The sequence below is a fragment of the Phyllopteryx taeniolatus genome, unplaced genomic scaffold, assembly GCF_024500385.1.
Source record: "Phyllopteryx taeniolatus isolate TA_2022b unplaced genomic scaffold, UOR_Ptae_1.2 contig_28, whole genome shotgun sequence".
Taxonomy (NCBI): domain Eukaryota; kingdom Metazoa; phylum Chordata; class Actinopteri; order Syngnathiformes; family Syngnathidae; genus Phyllopteryx; species Phyllopteryx taeniolatus.
The window spans coordinates 440,001-460,540 of NW_026903206.1; the positions used below are offsets into that span (position 1 = coordinate 440,001).

A 20,540-nucleotide genomic window follows, 5' to 3' on the forward strand; every position below is an offset into this window, starting at 1 on the left:
ACAGCCCGAAAGGGTAACGTGGGTCCCCCTTCCCAAGGGCTCACCACCTGTGGGAGGGGCCATAGTGGGTCGGGTGCAGTGCGAGCTGGGCGGTGGCTGAAGGCGGGGACCTTGGCGATCCGATCCCCGGCTATAGAAGCTGGCTCCAGGGATGTGGAATGTCACCTCTCTGGCAGGGAAGGAGCCCAAGCTGGGGTGTGAGGTCGAGAAGTTCCGACTAGATATAGTCAGACTCGCCTCCACGCACAGCTTGGGCTCTAGTACCAGTCCTCTCGAGAGGACTGGACTCTTTTCCACTCTGGAGTTACCCACAGTGAGAGGCGCCGAGGAGGTGTGAGTATACTTATTGCTCCCCGGCTCGGCACCTGTACGTTCGGGTTCACCCAGGTGGACGAGAGGGTAGCCTCCCTCCGCCTTTGGGTGGGGGAACGGGTCCTGACTGTTGTTTGTACCTATGCACCAAATAGCAGTTCAGAGTACCCATCCTTTTTGGAGTCCTTGGAGGGGGTGCTGGAGACTCCATCGTTCTGCTAGGAGACTTCAATGCTCACGTGGGCAATGACAGTGTGACCTGGAAGGGCGTGATTGGGAGGAACGGCTCCCCCGATCAGAACCCGAGCGGTGTTCTGTTATTGGACTTCTGTGCTCATCACAGATTGTCCATAACGAAGACCATGTTCAAGCATAAGGGTGTCCACACGTGCACTTGGCACCAGGACACCCTAGGTCGCAGTTCGATGATCGACTTTGTGGTCGTGTCATCGGACTTGCGGCCGCATGTCTTGGTCACTCGGGTGAAGAGAGGGGAAGAGCTGTCAACTGATCACCACCTGGTGGTGAGTTGGCTCCGATGGTGGGGGAAGATGCCGGTCCGACGTGGTAGGCCCAAACATATTGTAAGGTTCTGCTGGGAACGTCTGGCGGAAGCCCCTGTCAAAAGGAGTTTCAATGCCCACCTCCGACAAAACTTTGCTCATGGTCCCGGGGAGGTGGGGGATATCAAGTCCGAGTGGACCGTGTTCCGCGCCTCCATTGCTGAGGCGGCCGACCGAAACTGTAGCCGTAAGGTGGTCGGTGCCTGTCGTGGTGGCAATCCCCGAACCCGTTGGTGGACACCAACGGTGAGGGATGCCGTCAAGCTGAAGAAGGAGTCTTAACGGGCCTTTTTGGCTTGTGGGACTCTTGAGGCAGCTGATGGCTACCGGCTGGCCAAGCAGAATGCAGCTTTGGTGGTCGTGAAGCAAAAACTCAGGCATGGGAGGAGTTCGGTGAGGCCATGGAGAAAGACTTCCAGACGTCTTCGAGGAAATTCTGGTCCACCATCCGGCGTCTCAGGAGGGGGAAGCAGTGCACCATCAACACTGTGTATAGTGGGAATGGGGTGCTGCTGACCTCGACCCGGGACGTTGTGAGCCGGTGGGGAGAATACTTCGAAGACCTCAATTCCACCGACACGTCTTCCCATGAGGGAGCAGAGTCTGGGTTATCTGAGGCGGGCTCTCCTATCTCTGTGGTTGAGGTCACCGAGATGGTTAAAAAGCTCCTCGGTGGCAAGGCCCCGGGGGGTGGATGAGATTCGTTCCTCAAGGGTCTGGATGTTGTTGGGCTGTCCTGGTTAACACGCCTCTGCAACATCGCCTGGACATCGGGGACAGCGCCTCTGGATTGGCAGACTGGGGTGGTGGTCCCCCTTTTTAAAAAGGGCGATCACACTCCTCAGCCTCCCTGGTAAGGTCTATTCAGGGGTGCTGGAGAGGAGGGTCTGTTGGGAAGTCGAATCTCTGATTCAGGAGGAGCAGTGTGGTTTTCGTCCTGGCCGTGGAACAGTGGACCAGCTCTACACCCTTGGCAGGGTCCTCGAGGGTGCATGGGAGTTCACCCAACCAGTCTACATGTGTTTTGTGGACTTGGAGAAGGCGTTCGACCGTGTCCCTCGGGGGGTCCTGTGTGGGGTGCTTCGGGAGTATGGGGTACCGAACCCTCTGATACGGGCTGTTCGGTCCCTGTACGACCGGAGTCAGAATTTGGTCCACATATCCAGCAGCAAGTCAGACTCGTTTCCGGTGAGGGTTGGACTCCGCCAAGGCTGCACTTTGTCGCCGATTCTATTCATATACTTTTATGGACAGAATTTCTAGGTGCAGCCGAGGCGTAGAGGGGCTCCGGTTTGGTGGCCTCAGTATTGCATCTCTGCTTTTTGCAGATGATGTGGTTCTGTTGGCTTCATCAAGCTGTGACCTCCAACTCTCACTGGAGCAGTTCGCAGCTGATTGTGAAGCGGCTGGGATGAGAATCAGCACCTCCAAATCTGAGACCATGGTCCTCAGTCGGAAAAGGGTAGCGTGCCCTCTCCAGGTCGGGGATGAGATCCTGCCCCAAGTGGAGGATTTCAAGTATCTTGGGGTCTTGTTCACGAGTGAGGTAGGAATGGAACGGGAGATCGACAGGCGGATCGGTGTAATCGGACCACGACGGCTGATCAGTGTAAAGGAAAGAATGATTGGGGCCATGTATCGTGAGATTTTGAGTGAAAACCTCCTTCTATCAGCAAAGGCATTGACGACGAAACATGGCTGGGTCTTTCAGCATGACAATGATCCCAATCACACTGCCCGGGCAGCAAAGGAGTGGGTTTGTAAGAAGCATTTCAAGGTCCTGGAGTGGCCTAGCCAGTCTCCAGATCTCAACCCCATAGAAAATCTTTGGAGGGAGTTGAAAGTCTGTGTTGCCCAGCGACAGCCCCAAAACATCACAGCTCGAGAGAAGATCTGCATGGAAGAATGAGGCAAAATACCAGCAACAGTGTGTGAAAACCTTGTGAAGACTAACAGAAAACATTTGACCTCTGTCATTACCAACAAAGGGTATATAACAAAGTATTGAGATGGACTTTTGTTATTGACCAAATACTTATTTTCCACCATAATTTGCTAATAAATTCTTTAAAAATCAGACTGTGATTTTCTGGATTTCTTTTCTCTCATTTTGTCTTTCATAGGCGAGGTATACCTATGATGAAAATTACAGGCCTCTCTCATATTTTTATGTGGAAGAACTTGAACAATTGGTGGCTGACTAAATACATTTTTGCCCCACCGTAGGTGAAAAGTAAAGGCGGGGCCATTTTTTCGAAATTGCACATCCATCCATTTTCTACCGCTTATCCGAGGTCGGGTCGTGGGGGCAGTAGCTTTCGGCCACTTGTATCCGGGATCTTGTTCTTTCGGTCACGACCCACGGCTCGTGACCATAGGTGAGGGGAGAAACGTAGATCGACCGGTAAATTGAGAGCTTCACCTTTCGGATTAGCCCCTTCTTTACCACAACGGAGCGATACAAAATCTGCATCAGTGCAGACGCTGCACCGATCCGCCTGTCGATCTCCCGTTCCATTCTTCCCTCACTCGTCAACAAGACCCCAAGATACTCGAACACCTCCACTTGGGGCAGGATCTCATCCCCGACCTGGAGAGGGCACGCCACCCTTTTCCGACTGAGGACCATGGTCTCAGATTTGGAGGTGCTGATTCTCATTCAAGCCGCTTCACACTCGAAGAAGCCAACAGAACCACATCATCTGCAAAAAGCAGAGATGCAACACTGATGCCACCAAACCGGACCCCCTCTACACCTCGGCTGAACCTTGAAATTCTGTCCATAAAAGTTATGAACAGAATTGGTGACAAAGGGCAGCCTTGGCGGAGTCCAACCCTCACTGAAAACGAGTCTGACTTACTGTCGGCAACGCAGACCAAACTCTGACACCGGTCGTACAGGGACCGAACAGCCCGTATCAGGGGATTCGGTACCTCATACCCCATAGTACTCCCGAAGCACCCCCCACAGGACTCCCCTCGGGACACGGTCGAAGGCCTTCTCCAAGTCCACAAAACACATGTAGACTGTTTGGCGAACGCCCATGCACCCTCGAGGACCTTGCCGAGGGTGTAGAGCCGGTCCACTGTTCAACGGCCAGGACGAAAACCACACTGCTCCTCCTGAATCTGAGCTTCGACGTCCCGTCGTACCCTCCTCTCAAGTAGAATAGACCTTAGTGTGATCCCCCTGTATTCGGAACACACCCTCCGGTCCCCTTTCTTAAAAGGGGGACCACCACCCCAGTCTGCCAATCCAGAGGCACTGTCCCCAATGTCCACGCGATGTTGCAGAGATGTGTCAACCAGGACAGCCCCACAACATCCAGAGCCTTTAGGAACTCCAGGCGAATCTCTTCCACCCCCAGGGCCTTGCCACCGAGGAGCTTTTTAACCAGCTCGGTGACCTCAACCCCAGAGATAGGAGAGCCCGCCTCAGAGAACCCAGACTCTGCGTCCTCATGGGAAGGCGTGTCGGTGGAATTGAGGAGGTCTTCGAAGCCCCACTCCAATACTACTGCCTCCACGACACGGGAGGGATTTCATCATCTACGGTCCATAATATCATCAAAAGGTTCAGAGAATCTGGAGAAATCACTGCATGTAAGCGGCAAGGCCGAAAACCAACATTGAATGCCCGTGACCTTCGATCCCTCAGACAGCACTGCATCAAAAACAGTCATCAATGTGTAAGGATTTCACCACATGGGCTCAGGAACACTTCAGAAAGCCAATGACAGTACAACAGTTCAGCGCGACATCCGTAAGTGCAACTTAAAACTCTACTATGCAAAGCAAAAGCAATTTTTCAGAATCAGAATCATTATTTGCCAAGAATGTCCAAAACACACAAGGAATTTGTCTCCGGTAGTTGGAGCCACTCTAGTACGACAACAGACAGTCAATTTACAGAACACTTTGGAGACATAAAGACATTGACAAAAAAAAAAAAAAAAAAACAGTCACTGAGCAGTAAAGGGTTGCTAGTTATCTGGTAATGCCTTTTTTTTTTTTTTGACAATTGTGCAAAAAAATGCAGAGTCCTCTAGCACTTAGAGCAGTTCGAATGACTAATATTCCAATAGTCCGGTGCAGTGAACATTGTGCAAAGGGCGCTGAGACTTCAAGGAGTGTATGCGGTTTAAAGTGACGAGTAGTGCGATAATCTGGGACAATGTTGGTTGTGCAAATGTTACAGATTCTCCTCAATCAGTGTGCAAATGGAGCAGATGCTACTCTGGCATGAGTGGCCAGTATGTGCAAATAGTGCAGCATGGCGAGACAACTACAGTGAGTGCACGAGTAATACATAATTAGCCCCACAGAAATGTGACAACGAACTCAAGTTAAAAAATTGCCAATATGTTGTAATGGAATTGTAGGTTAGGTGTTTAAGAAGTTGATCGCAAGAGGGAAGAAGCTGTTGGAATGTCTACTAGTTCTAGTTTGCATTGATCGGTAGCGCCGACCTGAGGGAAGGAGCTGGAAGAGCTGGTGACCGGGGTCCGGAGGGTCCGAGAGGATTTTGCACGCCCTTGTCTTAGTTCTGGCAGCGTGCAAGTCCTCAATGGTGGGTACCGACAATCCTTTCAGCAGTTTTGATTGTCCGTTGCAGTCGGAGTTTGTTCTTTTTTCTTGCAGCACCAAACCAGACTGTGATGGAAGAACAGAGGACTGATTCAATGACCGCTGTGTAGAACTGTCTCAGCAGCTCCGGTGGCAGGCCATGCTTTCTCAAAAGCCGCAGGAAGTACATCCTCTGCTGGACCTTTTTGAGGACGGAGTTGATGTTGGTCGCCCACTTCAGGTCCTGAGAGATTGCAATTCCCAGGAACTTGAAGGTCTCGACGGTTGACACAAGGCAGCTAGACAACGGGAGGGGCAGCTGTGGCGAAGGATGCCTCCTGAAGTCCACGATCATCTCTACAGTCTTAAGCGTGTTCAGCTCCAGGTTGTGTCGGCCCCACCACAGCTCCAGCCGCTGCGCTTCCTGTCGATATGCAGACTCGTCACCGTCCTTGATGAGGCCGATGACAGTGGTGTCATCTGCAAACTTCAGGAGTTTGACAGTCGGGTTCGCTGAGGTGCAGTCGTTTGTGTAGAGAGAGAAGAGCAGCGGAGAAAGGACACAACCTTGGGGCGCCCCAGTGCTGATGCTGCGTGTGGATGATGTGGCCTCCCCCAGCCTGACCTGCTGTGTCCTGCCCGTCAGAAAGCTGTAAATCCACTGGCAGATGGCAGGTGAGACGCTGAGCTGGAGAAGCTTGGATGAAAGGAGTTTAGGGATGATGGTGTTGAACGCTGAGCTGAAGTCCATGAACAGGATCCTCGCGTAGGTCCCTGCACTCTCGAGGTGTTCTAGGATGAAGTGCAGTCCCATGTTGAGAGCTGGTCCGCGCAGACTTTGAGGCAGGATGGGGACACATGGTCCGGGCCTGCCGCTTTGTTAATCTATTGTTGTTTGAAGATGCGTCTCACATCCTGTTCATGGATGGTTAATGCAGAAGTCAGAGGTGTGATTGCGGTCAGGGGGGGCGGCCGGATGGGTGTGAAACTGTCCTTTTCAAATCTGCATTAGAAGGTATTCAAGTCGTTGGCTAGTGTGCTATTGTTCTCAGCTTGGGGCGATCGTCACTTGTAATTAGTCAGCGATTGGAATGCATGCCAGACTGATTTAGTCGTTTGCGCTAAACTGTTTTTCCAACTTTGCTGCATAGTTCCTCTTTGCAATGTTAATTTCTTTAGTCAGCTGGTTTCTAGCTCGATTATACAGGGCCCTGTCCCCGCTCTGATATGCATCCTCCTTAGCTTGGCGAAGCTGCTTAAGTTTAGCAGTGAACCACGGCTTGTTGTTGTTGAATGTGCGGAATGATTTTATTGGTACACGCACATCTTCACAGAAACTGATATAGGATGTAACAGTGTCCGTATATTCATCCAGGCTGCCAGCTGAATTTTCAAAGACACTCCAGTCTGTGCAGTCTAAACAACTTTGAAGTTCCATCTTGGCTTCATTGGTCCACTTTTTCACTGTTTTCACTGTAGGCTTCGCGCATTTAAGTTCTTGCCTTTACGTCGGTATTAAGTGAATTAAGCAGTGATCAGACGAGGCCAGGGCTGCACGAGGTATAGCACGGTAAGCGTTTTTTACCGTAGTGTAGCAGTGGTCTAAAGTATTATTTTCCCTGGTAGGACAGTCGATGTGCTGCTTGTATTTAGGGAGTTTGTGGTTAAGTTTAGCTTTGTTAAAGTCCCCGAGAATAATGAGGGGTGAGTCCGGGTGTATTTTTTCAATTTCGTTGACTTGTTCAGTGCGGCGTTCGTGTTAGCTTGAGGCGGTATGTAGACTCCAGCCAGTATGAATTATGCGAACTCACGTGACGAGTAGAATGGTCTACAGTTTAAAAACAGCGACTCCAAATGCGGGCTGCAGTGTGTGCTGAGCTCCGTGACGTCCGTACACCATTTTTCGTTGATATAGAGGCATATCCCGCCGCCCTTTGTTTTCCCCGATGATTCCATGTCGCGGTCCGCTCGATGAATGTGGAAGCCGGGAAGCATGACGCCGCCATCGGGTACAGCGTCGCAAAGCCAGGTCTCCGTGAAGCACATGGCCGAGGAACGTCCAAAGTCTTTACTGGTTTTTAACAGAAGATGAAGCTCGTCCATTTTGTTGGGTAGGGAGCGTACATTCGCGAGGTGGATCGACGGGAACGCCAATCTGTGTCCTCTCTTGCGGAGTTTCACCTGAATGCCGGCTCGTTTCCGTCTCCATGCGCCGAAAACCGCGGACGACGCTCCGGTGAGTAACTCGGGGAAAAAACTGAGCGGATTTGCGAAAGTTGGTGACAGAAAGTCCGGAGTAGCCTCCTTGATGGTTAGCAGGTCTCCCCTTGTGTAAGTGAGTCGTGTAAGGTCTCCAAAGACGGACGAAAAACACAAAAACAATACTAGAGAGCGCGTTACTGAGGCGACCACACTGGTAGGCGCCATCTTGTCTTGTCTCAACACCCACAAATGCCGCTGGCTTCTCTGTTATTTAATTAATTAAACATAGGTTGAACATGATTTACAAATCATTGTATTCTGTTTTTATTTATGTGTAACACAACGTGTCCCAACTTCATTGGAATTGGGGTTGTATGTGGCTTAAGTGTAGCAGCATTAATATGTGCCCCACTAACCGTAACCCACCCTATTCCTAACCTTAACCAATCCTTAACTGCCTTAAACCCCAACCTTAGCACTCCACCTAACCATAGCAAACTTCTTTGTTTTTATTTCGTATAAAAGTGATAAATGTTTGGGATGGTCATCTTGTTACAGCTGCGTAGACTGCCTTCCCAGCGATGCAGGAGCCAATCATGTTGCAGCGGGGCGTGTCCTGGCTGGAAACTATGTGGAAATCCTAATAACGCCTCCAAGATACGTTTTTACTACGTCTTGGGCTGTTACATATGCCTCCCAATTTTGGTATACCGAAGTGAAACGTACAGCCGGGGCTGCTTTTTTGCAAATTTGTACGGGAAGGCTACTGAGCCATTTTATAAAAATTGCATGAAAAAACTAAACTATTGAAATATTTCATGTGTGTACAAAGTTTCATGAGTTTGCATGCATGTTTCGACCCTCCAAACAGGACTGTTTTTTTGGCGAAAAGCACGTCACCATGACAACGTTTGTTGAAAACTCACAAAATTTGTATTATGACATCATGGTCTTAAGTCTTTTGAGCAAATATTAGATAGATTGGTTTAACCTGCTCACAGTAGAACAACAAAGTATGAAACGTCATTGTCTTTGTGCCAGTAGGTGGCACTCTTAGTATGATTAATTTTTCTTCCATTGATGCCTCTTTTTTCTCACTCTCAATTTTTTAACCTGTCCTGTTTAGCTGCATGGCCATGCAGAATGTTGGATCTGGATCACCCGGTGGGGACATGCAACAACTAATCAGTAGGACAAGATGAGAGAGGACTGAAAAGGGCAGGACAGGATGTAAGAAATGAGCAAGGCAGTGCTACTGATGAGCGGTGCATTGGGATGCTTTTATAGTGTCTAAACACCTGTAAAGACCAGTGAGTTGAGTGATCTTAATACAACCTGTGTTACTGTCAGTTGTCGCAGCAAAAGCAATTCAAGCCTATAGCGTGTCTATGGAACTTATTAGTGAATGAACACCATATCACATGCATGTTAGGCAACTGGTGTACGGAGTTGCTGTGCCGGCACATTGAGGAAGGGTGGGCCTGGCCCCTCCACCCGCAAGGGGGGGGCCAAGCCAGTGAGCCCATCCTGTGGGGGACCCAGCCAGGGGGATGCCACCCACTCCCCAGGACAGTCCCCCAGCCCAATGCAAGTGCCCCAATAAAGTGGTCCAGGTGCCCAGGTAACCCCCCCCCCCCCTCCCAGACTTATTTATTTTACAATACATTAACCAATAAACTGGCGGAACAGTGGACGACTGGTTAGAGCGTCTGCCTCACAGTTCTGAGGACCAGGGTTCAATTCCCGGCCCCGCCTGTGTGGAGTTTGCATGTTCTCCGTGTGCCTCTGTTGGTTTTCTCCGGGCACTCCAGTTTCCTCCCACATCCCAAAAACATGCATGGTAGGTTAATTGAAAACTCTAAATTGCCCGTAGGTGTGAATGTGAGAGTGAATGGTTGTTTGTTTATGTGTGCCCTGCGATTGGCGGGCAACCAGTTCAGGGTGTACCCCGCCTCCTACCCGATGATAGCTGGGATAGGCTCCAGCACTCCCCCGACCCTTGTGAGGATAAGCGGCTCAGAGTATGGATGGATGGATTAACCAATAAACCTCTTAATGATATTGCTGTCCCACCTCAGTGATATTTTACAAACATATGATTCATTCTGTTCACTGAGGTCTTGATCAAAATCTCTCCTGGCTGTTCCCAGGTCACGTTTGAAATACCGGGGAGACGGAGCCTTAGCTCTAGTTGGTTGGTCTTACTATGCCATTTTGGTCAACACTATTGTACTTAAATGTGCTCTATAAATACATTTGGATTGGAAGTTAATTTTTCACTGCAATGTATTTCATCTATGCCTCAACCTAAATAAGTAAAATAGGCTTTGTACCTGTGGATCACAGTCCAAGAGTTGTTTGGATTTTTCAAAAGCACGGATTCTCTCTTCACTCATCCTGTCTGTATCCGCAATAACGTAGACTCGAGGTGAGTAAGCACTGGAAAGGCTCTTCATCAATCGCAGGATTTCTGTAGTGTGACCACCTGAAAACATATAGACCTGGCTGTCATGCATTTAGGTCTTTCACAATAATAACAAAAACATCAACAACAACAATAAATGATAACAGCAACTTAGATTCATGAAGCTCATTTCAAGCACTCGTTGAGATCAGGGGTGTGCAATTAATTTTGCAAAGGGGCCACGCCGAGCTAACCTCAACTGTGTTTCATGTTAATTTAATGGATTTATATAAAGCATTAAATTGTCTTATTTTAATAAGCTGATACTTGGGTAGTATGGCATACATTCTGCCTGTGTAGTCTGACTGGTCCTCGCAGTGTTCATGAAATGTAAATAAAACGAAATATACAGCGCTTTTATTTTGACATGCTCACTCTAAGCAAGAGTTATGCCTTACCAACTTAGCGACAGTTTCATTACACTTAGTGTCTTTTCTGTCACGATGCGATTTTAACTGGACCCAGAAGCAAGCGGAGGCTGACAAGTTTGTGGTGAATTGTTTTATTGAAGAGGATATTGGAGATGGATCCTTGAGGCGTACTGGCAGGTTGTCGAGAGAGGGAATGTGTGGCAGGCGGTGGCATGAGCAGGTGGCTGGCTTGGCGGCGTGGTGGAAGAGGTCAACACAGAAGGAGCACAGAACAAGCAAAAACACGGAGGTCAGAAGGATAGCAAGGACTGGCGTAGCTTACATCTTGGTTAGAGAGCTGGTGTACCACGGGAGAACGTTAATACTCTTGCGAGGTTTTCCGGGATCTGGCAGGCTTTTAAGCAGGTGATGATGAAGTCTGATTGATGACGTGCGCGGCCGAGGTGGTGCTGATTACTGGGGAGAGAGAGAGTGCAAGAGGGGTGCAAAGCGCCACCCACGCTCCAACAAAAGAACTGCGGTGCACAGCTCATTACAGTACCCCCCTCTCAATGGACGCCTCCTGGCGTCCTGCCCGATTTCCCCGGGAGAGCCGCATATAATGAGGGAGTCGTCAAGGATCAGCTTGTGGGAAATTCTGGAGCGTTCCTCCAAACCATACCCCTCCCAGTCTACAAGAAACTGATAATCCCTCCCCCTGGGCCTCACATCGAGGATGCGCGAAACCGTGAAGGCCGGATGGTTGTTAGAAATGCGGGGGATGGGTGGGGGGGGGGGGGGGGGGGGGGGCGTGTAGCCGGAGGGCTAATGGCGCAGGTGGAGACAGGCTTGAGTAGTGACACATGGAACGTTGGATGCATTTTCAGAGATTGCGGAAGTTTCTGTTGAACAGACATGGGATTGATGATTTTTGTGATCGGGAATGGACCAATAAAGCGCGGAGTGTAGAGGGTAGCTTGGGGAGGGGTATGTAATGGACGTATTTGGGAAAATGATCGATAATAGTCAAAATGATAGAGTTAACTTCGGAGGGGGTAGGCCGGTAACGAAGTCCAAGACAATGTGGGACCAAGGGCGGCTCGGGATAGGCAAGGAACGCAGCAGACCAGCTGAGGGCAGGTGTGAAGTCTTCCCTCGGGCAAAGACGGAGGCGGCTTGGATGAACTCCCGGGTGTCTTTGTCCAGGCTTGGCCACCAGAAGTGTTGCTGGATGAAATGGATGGTGCGGGTGATGCCGGGATGACAGGTGAGCTTGGAGTTGTGGGCCCACTGAAGGACGTCAGAGCGTGTGGAAACGGGTACGAACAGTCGGTCGGAGGTCCGGTCTTGGGATCCGGGTGAGTCTTTTGAGCATATTTAACCACTTGCTCGATTTTCTAAGTGGCTGCTCCAACGAAGCAAGAGAAAGGGAGGATTGGTTCTGGCTCTGGAGGGCTGGAGGGGGGTGAATACATGCGAGACAGGGCGGCGAGTGCATGCGAGACCGGGCGGCAGGTTTGCTGTTGCGGGATCCAGGACGGAAGGAGAGGCTGAAATTAAATCGGGGGTTAAGGCGTTTGGCGGAACAGAGGTAGGCAAGGTTCTTGTGATCAGTCCAGATGATAAACGGGAAAACAGTCCCCTCCAGCCAGTGCCTACAGTCCTCCAATGCCCAGATGATGGCCAGCAGCTCTCGGTTGCTAATGTTGTAGTTCCATTCAGCAGGCGATAGACGACGGGAAAAGAAAGCACAGGGATGACGTTTTTGGGACGAGGGGTCCCGCTGCAAGAGGACAGCCCCTGCCCCTGTGTCCGAGGCGTCAACCTCCACTACAAACTGGAGGGAGCGGTTGGGGTGTCATAGGATGGGAGCACTGGTGAAAAGGGTCTTAAGTTGGTCGAAGGCTTGGGATGCTGCCGTGGTCCACTGAGACAGAGAGCTGATGGAGGTAAGGCTAGTGAGAGGAATAGCGACTTTACTGTAATTGTGGATAAAGTGGGGCATCACAGACGCATTCAAACGAGGGGTCAATGAGGGGAAGTGGCGATTTGTAATGTCATTGAGTCCACGGTAATCGATGCAGAGCCGGAGAGTGGTATACCTCTTCTTGACGAAGAAGAACCAGGCCCCATTGGGAGAAGAGGAAGGTCGAATGAGTCCAGAAGCTAGAGAGTCACGGATATAGTCCTCCATTGCCTTTTTTCTCAGGGCGGGAAAGGTTGAAAAGAGAACTGGAGGGAAGAGGGGCTCCCGGCAGAAGATTAATTGCGCACTCATAAAGGCAGTGGGGGGGGGGGGGGGGGGGGGGGGGGAATCTCTTCACTGAAAACAGGAGAGAAATCATGATATTCCTCAGGCACCCAGGAGAGGTCGACTTCTGTGGCAGGTGGTGGAGGTTTACTGGAAGGCGGCATATGGCAGAAAGCAGGCAGTGCGAATGGCAGTGAGGGCTCCATCCAGTGATTGATAGCTGAGTCCAGTCTATGGCAGGCTTATGCTTCTTGAGCCAGGGAATCCCGAGGACTAATGGGGTCACAGGGGAAGGGATGACAAAAAGAGGAATGTCCTCACGGTGATTACCAGAGATAAGCAGAGTAAATGGAACTGTTTGATGTGTGATAGGGGAGATGACTCGCCCATCCAGGGCTGTGACTTTCTTCGGTGATGGGAGTGGTTGGAGAGGGAGTTGAAGCTGATCTGCCAATCCTTTGTGAATGAAGTTGTTGTCTACACTTGAATCTATAAGGGCAAATATGGGTGTGTTGTGAATGGGACCAAGAATGCAAGCGGTCATGCGAGAGTGAGAGCTTGGGGAAATGGTGGTTTGGCTAACCACGGCGCTCTCAGGTCTTTCATGCGTGATGCAGGAAAGGAGGGCCAAGGGCATTTACCCTGATAATGCGCATATCAACAGTTTCATAGGGCCTCATTCGCTAACTGTGCATACGCACAGATTTGTACTTAAATCGTGCTTACGCACATTTGAAGCAGAAACCTGTGATTCAGGGTCCAAACGTTAAGGCGTTGTGAGTGGTGGCCTGGCCAAGTTGTGGTGGCCCAGTCAGAATTTATAATGGCCCCCGTACATGGTGATGACGCTGGACTAACCTCACTAAAATCAAAGCATTGCAACTGCACAAATTAATAATAAGGCTTAAAAGAATAAATCAAGTACAAAATTATTTCAATTTGAACTTAGCATTGACATTCCAACAATGCTTTAGCTTGTGTCTTGAAGTTTTGCACACCATGTATAATTGAGGGTGCTCCGATCAATGTTTTATGCTACCTATTCCGATACTGATAATCCTTGAGTCCAATAAGTTTGCTTCGCAGCTCTTGCACGCCTGCGCAGTAGGAACGGGGTAAGGGAAGCTACACTAGGGCTGTCCAATTATGGAAATTAATAAAAACGATAATTTTGATTGATATTGAAATTATAATTAATAAACAACTATTTATTTTAAAAAAATATTATTTATTCAACTATCAAAACTCAACTTTAAATATAACTTAAAAGCACAACCAAAAAATACATGAGAAAGTAGCGTATTTTCCGCACTATCAGGCGCACTTAAAAGCCTTTAATTTTCTCAAAAATCGATGGTGCGCCTTTTAACCCGGTGCACTGAGTTCCAAAATCTGAAAAATGTTGTTGTGGGATTTTGGTAAGTGCTGCGCTTGATTGACCATTTCCCGCCGACGTACACTACGTACGCTTACCTCCGCCACGCCTCCGGTAGGTATATTGTACTACCGGTATGCTGCAAAACAACATTTGTTTGGCTACAGACACCCGGAAATGGCATCAGCGAAGAGACATGCTTATGAGGCACAATTCAAACTACAGGCTATCAGTTACGCGGTTGTAAATGGGAATAGAGCAGCCGCGAGAGAATTCAAAATCAATTAATCTATGGTTCGGAAGTGGAGGAAGCATGAGAATGAACTGAGCTGAAAGTTAAGAAGACAAAACAGAGTTTCCGCGGGAACAAGGCGAGGTGGCTCGATTTGGAAGACCAACTTCAACAATGGACCAACTTCAACAATGGATTCTTGTACAAAGAACAGTCACCATTCGACTGAAGGCAATAACGATAGCACAAGACATGAAGATCGAACACTTTCAAGGAGGTCCGTCTTGGTGCTTTTGTTTTATGAAAATGCGCCATCTCGCCATCCGCGCAAGGACTACCGTGGCGCAGCAACTGCCAGCGGATTATAAACAAAAGATGACCATCTTCCACACCTACTGCAGCAACAAGATTACGGACAGAAAGATGCAGCCCGACCACATCACCAAAATGGAGACGGTCCCTCTCACTTTTGACATCCCCGTGAACTATACTGTGGAGAAAAAGTGGACCAGCACGATATCCATACGCACCACGGGGCATGAGAAGTGGGCTTTCACTGTTGTTCTTAGTTGGCACAGTAATGGACAGAAACTACCATCTATGGTCATTTTTAAGAGGAAGACGCTGCCAAAAGAAAAGTTTCCAGCCGGAGTCATTGCTAAGGCCAATCAAAAGGGCTGGATGAACGAGGAGAAAATGAGAGAGTGGCTGAGAGGTATATGTTATGAGACCGGATGTTTTTTTCCACGCATTACCGTCGCTGTTGATCTGCGACTCCATGCCCGCCCATATCACCACTCCTGTGAAAAACCAAGTGAAGCAAATGAATTCAGAGTTGCCATCATTCCGGGAGGATTAACAAAAGAACTCCAACCACTGGACATTGGTGTAAACAGGGCGTTCAAAGTGAAGTTGAGAGTGGCATGGGAGCGATGAATGAGAGACAGCGTACACACCTTTACTAAGACTGGGAGGCAGCGCCGGGCGAGTTACATCACCATATGTGAATGGATTGTGGATGCCTGGGCTAAGGTATCTGCTTTGACTGTTGTCCAAGCTTTCGCGAAAGCCGGCATCATTGTTGATCAGCCACCCGGCAACAAGACTGACTCCGACGAGGACGAGAGGGAACCCACCATGTTTGATGGCGAAATTGCCCAAGTGTTCAATTCAGATACAGAAGATGAGGACTTTGATGGATTTGTGAAAAAAAGATTGATCAAAAAATAATAATAATAAGATAAAATAGTGTATTTTTAAATGCTCTTCTTTTAGCGTGTGCCAAATAATACGGTGTGTCTTATGTATGGCTTAAGAAATAGACCCCGTAATTGAGACTGCACCTTACAATCTGGTGTGCCTAATGGTGCGGAAAATACGGTGAATTAATTATATATTGGCGGGACGGTCGGCGACTGGTTAGAGCGTCTGCCTCACAGTTCTGAGGACCAGGGTTCAATCCCCGGCCCCACCTGTGTGGAGTTTGCATGTTCTCCCCGTGGCTGCGTGGGTTTTCTCCGGGCACTCCGGTTTCCTCCCACATCCCAAAAACATGCATGCTAGGTTAATTGACAACTCTATATTGCTCGTAGGTGTGAATATGAGTGCGAATGGTTGTTTGTTTATGTGTGCCCTGCGATTGGCTGGCAACCAGTTCAGGGTGTACCCCGCCTCCTGCCCGATGATAGCTGGGATAGGTTCCAGCACGCCCGCGACCCTAGTGAGGAGTAGCGGCTCAGAAAATGGATGGATGGATAATTATATATTGAAATAATAGAAATTGAAAAAAATAATAGAAATTGGAAAAAAAGAAAAATAAATATATTCATGGCTATAAATGTGCTAAGGCTTTTAGCTATGACTGTAGTCTATATAGTTGTCTAAAAATAATAATAATTAAAAAAATAAAATCCTCCCATTATTCTGGCATTTATCAAATAGAAATAATTTTGGTAATCCTAATTGATCGAAAACAGGAAAAGTTTAGTCTGATTTAATGTCTAAGTCAAGGAAAAAAAATAAATCAATGACTGCTGTTCCTGCTGTGTGCGCCTTGGCCTCTTAGGGGTAGTGTGGTGGGATGCATGCATGGGGCTGCATGCATGGGGCTGTTCGTTTTCTGTAAACTAAAAAAAAGAGAAGAAGATAGTCACAATAATAAACTAGTTTTCACAGATTAGGAAGAATATATGACTGAGTATTGTTATATTACCTGTAGGTATGTTACTACGGCGTTTGTGTGTGAATGTTCGTTATTTGAATGTCAGTCCCTCCCGTGACCAAATGCTAACACTAGCTCGCCCGTCAATAGGATTTTCCATTGACTGTTAGCATTAATCTGTCGATTTCGAAAAGGATGTATCTTATATTTAAATATAAAATCAGGATAATAATTTTTGTTGTGCACTTAGTTTTATAGTAAATTCCAATTTGGGGGGGGTGTCAATAAACATTAAAGCATGCTCAGGGAGCGCAGATTAACATTCTGACTGACAGACTTCAAATTACGAGCTGCTGTATGTGGCTAGCAGCGTTAGCTTTGGCTATCGTCTTGAGGCTAATCTGAATGTTGTGTGCCCGTTTAGCAAGTCAGGTGGTGCTGGCTGCAGTTTTTCCTTTTGTCATCACAACATCCCGTCTTGGACGGGATGTCTGAATGAGAAACATTATTTTGCAGGGACGCCAAAAATGCAGTTTTGGGCCATTTTCAGCAGGTGAACATTTTCAGTGGATGTGGCGGTTTTAATTTCGGTATACCATGACAAAGAAAATGAATCATGTCTTGTATATTTTTATTATTACGATTATTTTAATTAATCAGAAATGTATTTTTGGTGCGCCACGGTGTGCGACTCGTTAGCACACCTGCCTCACAGTTCTGAGGACTCGGGTTCAAATCCAGCCTCCCCTATGTAGGGATCTCATTTAATGAGTTTTCCACGTCTGAGACACACAAAAATTAGCAGGGACACAGAAAGCATATTCATTCTGCATTCTGCAGACGCTGCACCGATCCGCCTGTCGATCTCCCGTTCCATTCTTCCCTCACTCGTGAACAAGACCCCAAGATACTTGAACTCCACTACTTGGGGCAGGATCTCATCCCCGACCTGGAGAGGGCATGCCACCCTTTTCCGACTGAGGACCATGGTCTCATATTTGGAGGTGCTGATTCTCATGCCAGCCGCTTCACACTCGGCTGCGAACTGCTCCAGTGAGAGTTGGAGCTCACGGCTTGATGAACCCAACAGAACCACATCATCAGCAAAAAGCAGAGATGCAATACTGAGGCCACCAAACCGGACCCCCTGTACGCCTTGGCTGCGCCTAGAAATTCTGTCCATAAAAGTTCTGAACAGAATCGGCGACAGAGGGCAGCCTTGGCGGAGTCCAACCCTCACCGGGAATGAGTCCGACTTACTGCCGGATATGCGGACCAAACTCTGACTCCGGTCGTACAGGGACCGAACAGCCCGTATCAGGGGATTCGGTACCCCATACTCCCGAAGCACCCTCCACAGGACTCACCAAGGGACACGGTCGAACGCCTTCTCCAAGTCCACAAAACACATGTAGACTGGTTGGGCGAACTCCCATGCACCCTCGAGGACCCTGCCGAGGGTGTAAAGCTGGTCCACTGTTCCACGGCCAGGACGAAAACCACACTGCTCCTCCTGAATCTGAGATTCGACTTCCCGACGGACCCTCCTCTCCAGCACCCCTGAATAGACCTTACCAGGGAGGCTGAGCAGTGTGATCCCCCTGTAGTTAAAAAGGGGGACCACCACCCCAGTCTGCCAATCCAGAGGCACTGTCCCCGATGTCCACGCGATGTTGCAGAGGCGTGTCAACCAGGACAGCCCCACAACATCCAGAGACTTTAGGAAGTCTGGGCGAATCTCATCCACCCCCGGGGCCCTGCCACCGAGGAGCTTTTTAACTACCTCGGTGACCTCAAACCCAGAGATAGGAGAGCCCGCCTCAGAGAACCCACACTCTGCTTCCTCATGGGAAGGCGTGTCGGTGGAATTGAGGAGGTCTTCGAAGTATTCTCCCCACCGACTCACAACGTCCCGAGTCGAGGTCAGCAGCGCCCCATCCCCACTATACACAGTGTTGGTGGTGCACTGCTTTCCTCTGCTGAGACGTCGGATGGTGGACCAGAATTTCCTCGAAGCCGTCCGGAAGTCTTTCTCCATGGCCTCACCGAACTCCTCCCATACCCGAGTTTTTGCTTCAGCGACCACCAGAGCTGCATTCCGCTTGGCCAGCCGGTACCCATCAGCTGCCGCAGAAGTCCCACAGGCCAAAAAGGCCCAATAGGACTCCTTCTTCAGCTTGACGGCATCCCTCACCGTTGGTGTCCACCAACGGGTTCAGGGATTGCCGCCACGACAGGCACAGACCACCTTACGGCCACAGCTCTGGTCGGCCGCCTCAGCAATGGAGGCGTGGAACATGGTCCACTCGGACTCGATGTCCCCCGCCTCCCCCGGAACATGAGCAAAGTTCTGTCGGAGGTGGGAGTTGAAACTCCTTCTGACAGGGGATTCTGCCAGACGTTCCCAGCAGACCCTCACAATACGTTTGGGCCTGCCATGTCGGACCGGCATCTTCCCCCACCATCTGAGCCAATTCACCACCAGGTGGTGATCAGTTGACAGCTCCGCCCCTCTCTTCACCCGAGTGTCCAAGACATGCGGCCGCAAGTCCGATGACACGACCACAAAGTCGATCATCGAACTGCGACCTAGGGTGTCCTGGTGCCAAGTGCACGTGTGGACACCCTTATGCTTGAACATGGTCTTCGTTATGAACAATCCGTGACGAGCACAGAAGTCCAATAACAGAACACCGCTCGGGTTCTGATCGGGGGGGCCGTTCCTCCCAATCACGCCCTTCCAGGTCTCACTGTCATTGCCCACGTGAGCATTGAAGTCCCCCAACTGAACAATGGAGTCCCCAGCGGGAGCGCTCTCCAGCACCCCCTCCAAGGACTCCAAAAAGGGTGGGTACTCTGAACTGTTGTTTGGTGCAAAGGCACAAACAACAGTCAGGACCCGTCCCCCCACCCGAAGGCGGAGGGAGGCTACCCTCTCGTCCACCGGGGTGAACCCCAACATACAGGCGCCGAGCCGGGGGGCAATAAGTATACCCACACCTGTTCGGCGCCTCTCACCGTGGGCAACTCCAGAGTGGAAGAGAGTCCAACCCCTCTCGAGAGGACTGGTACCAGAGCCCAAGCTGTGTGTGGAGGCGAGTCCGACTATATCTAGTCAGAACTTCTCGACCTCACATACCAGCTTGGGCTCCTTCCCTGCCAGAGAGGTGACATTCCACGTCCCTAGAGCCAGCTTCTGTAGCCGGGGATCGGATCGCCAAGGTCCCCGCCTTCGGCCACCGCACAGCTCACACTGCACCTGACCCCTATGGCACCTCCCACTGGTGGTGAGCCCATGGGACGGGGGACTCACGTTACCCTTTCGGGCTGTGCCCGGCCGGACCCATGGGTGCAGGCCCGGCCACCAGGCGCTCGCCTTCGAGCCCCACCACCAGGGGGGGCTGTTTTATAACAGACATTATTAAATTAACTTAAAGTGAATAACAGTTAATATTTGGTGGCATAACCCTTACTTGCAATAACTGCATCAAGCCTGCGACCCATTGACTTCACCAGACTTGCATTCTTCATTTGAAATGCTTTTCCGGGCTTTACTGCAGCCTCTTTCAGTTCTTGTTTGTTTCTGGGGGTTTCTCCCTTCAGCCTGACTGTTTTCTTTGGGTGTTTCTTTACAGCTCTCACAATGTTTCTGTCATCAACTGCTGTTGATACCCCCAGTCGGCCTGTTTGATGTCTGTTGCTCAGTACACCAGTAGTTTCTCTCTTTTTCAGGACATTCCAAATTGTTGTATTGGCTATGCCAAATGTTTGTGCAATAGCTCTGATTGATTTTATGTCTTTTTTCAGCTTCAAAATGGTTTACTTTTCTCCCATAGAGAGCTCTCTGGTCTTCATGTTGGCTTAACAACAAATGCAGTTTTCACAGGTGAAACCCAAAGCCAAAAAAAAAAAACTATCTAATGTTTAAACAATCAATCTAAAAGGCAACACCTGAGGAACTAGAAACACCCAACAGTCACATGTTCCAATACTTGTGCTCATTTGAAAAGTGGGTGGCTTCAAATAAATGGTGCTCTTTCCAGACTTGTTTAACATATCTAGAT

General features: G+C 49.4%; 1 protein-coding gene across 2 annotated transcripts in view; it reads right to left on the bottom strand.

Annotated features, from left to right (window-relative positions):
* Positions 1-20,540, bottom strand: part of alg14 (ALG14 UDP-N-acetylglucosaminyltransferase subunit) — a 94,441-nt gene that overhangs the window by 60,334 nt on the left and 13,567 nt on the right. For both annotated transcript variants that reach the window (XM_061765195.1, XM_061765194.1), the window contains exon 2: positions 9,977-10,128. In XM_061765195.1, the coding sequence (XP_061621179.1) occupies positions 9,977-10,128 (152 nt within the window). The remainder of the gene's footprint in view (positions 1-9,976; positions 10,129-20,540) is intronic.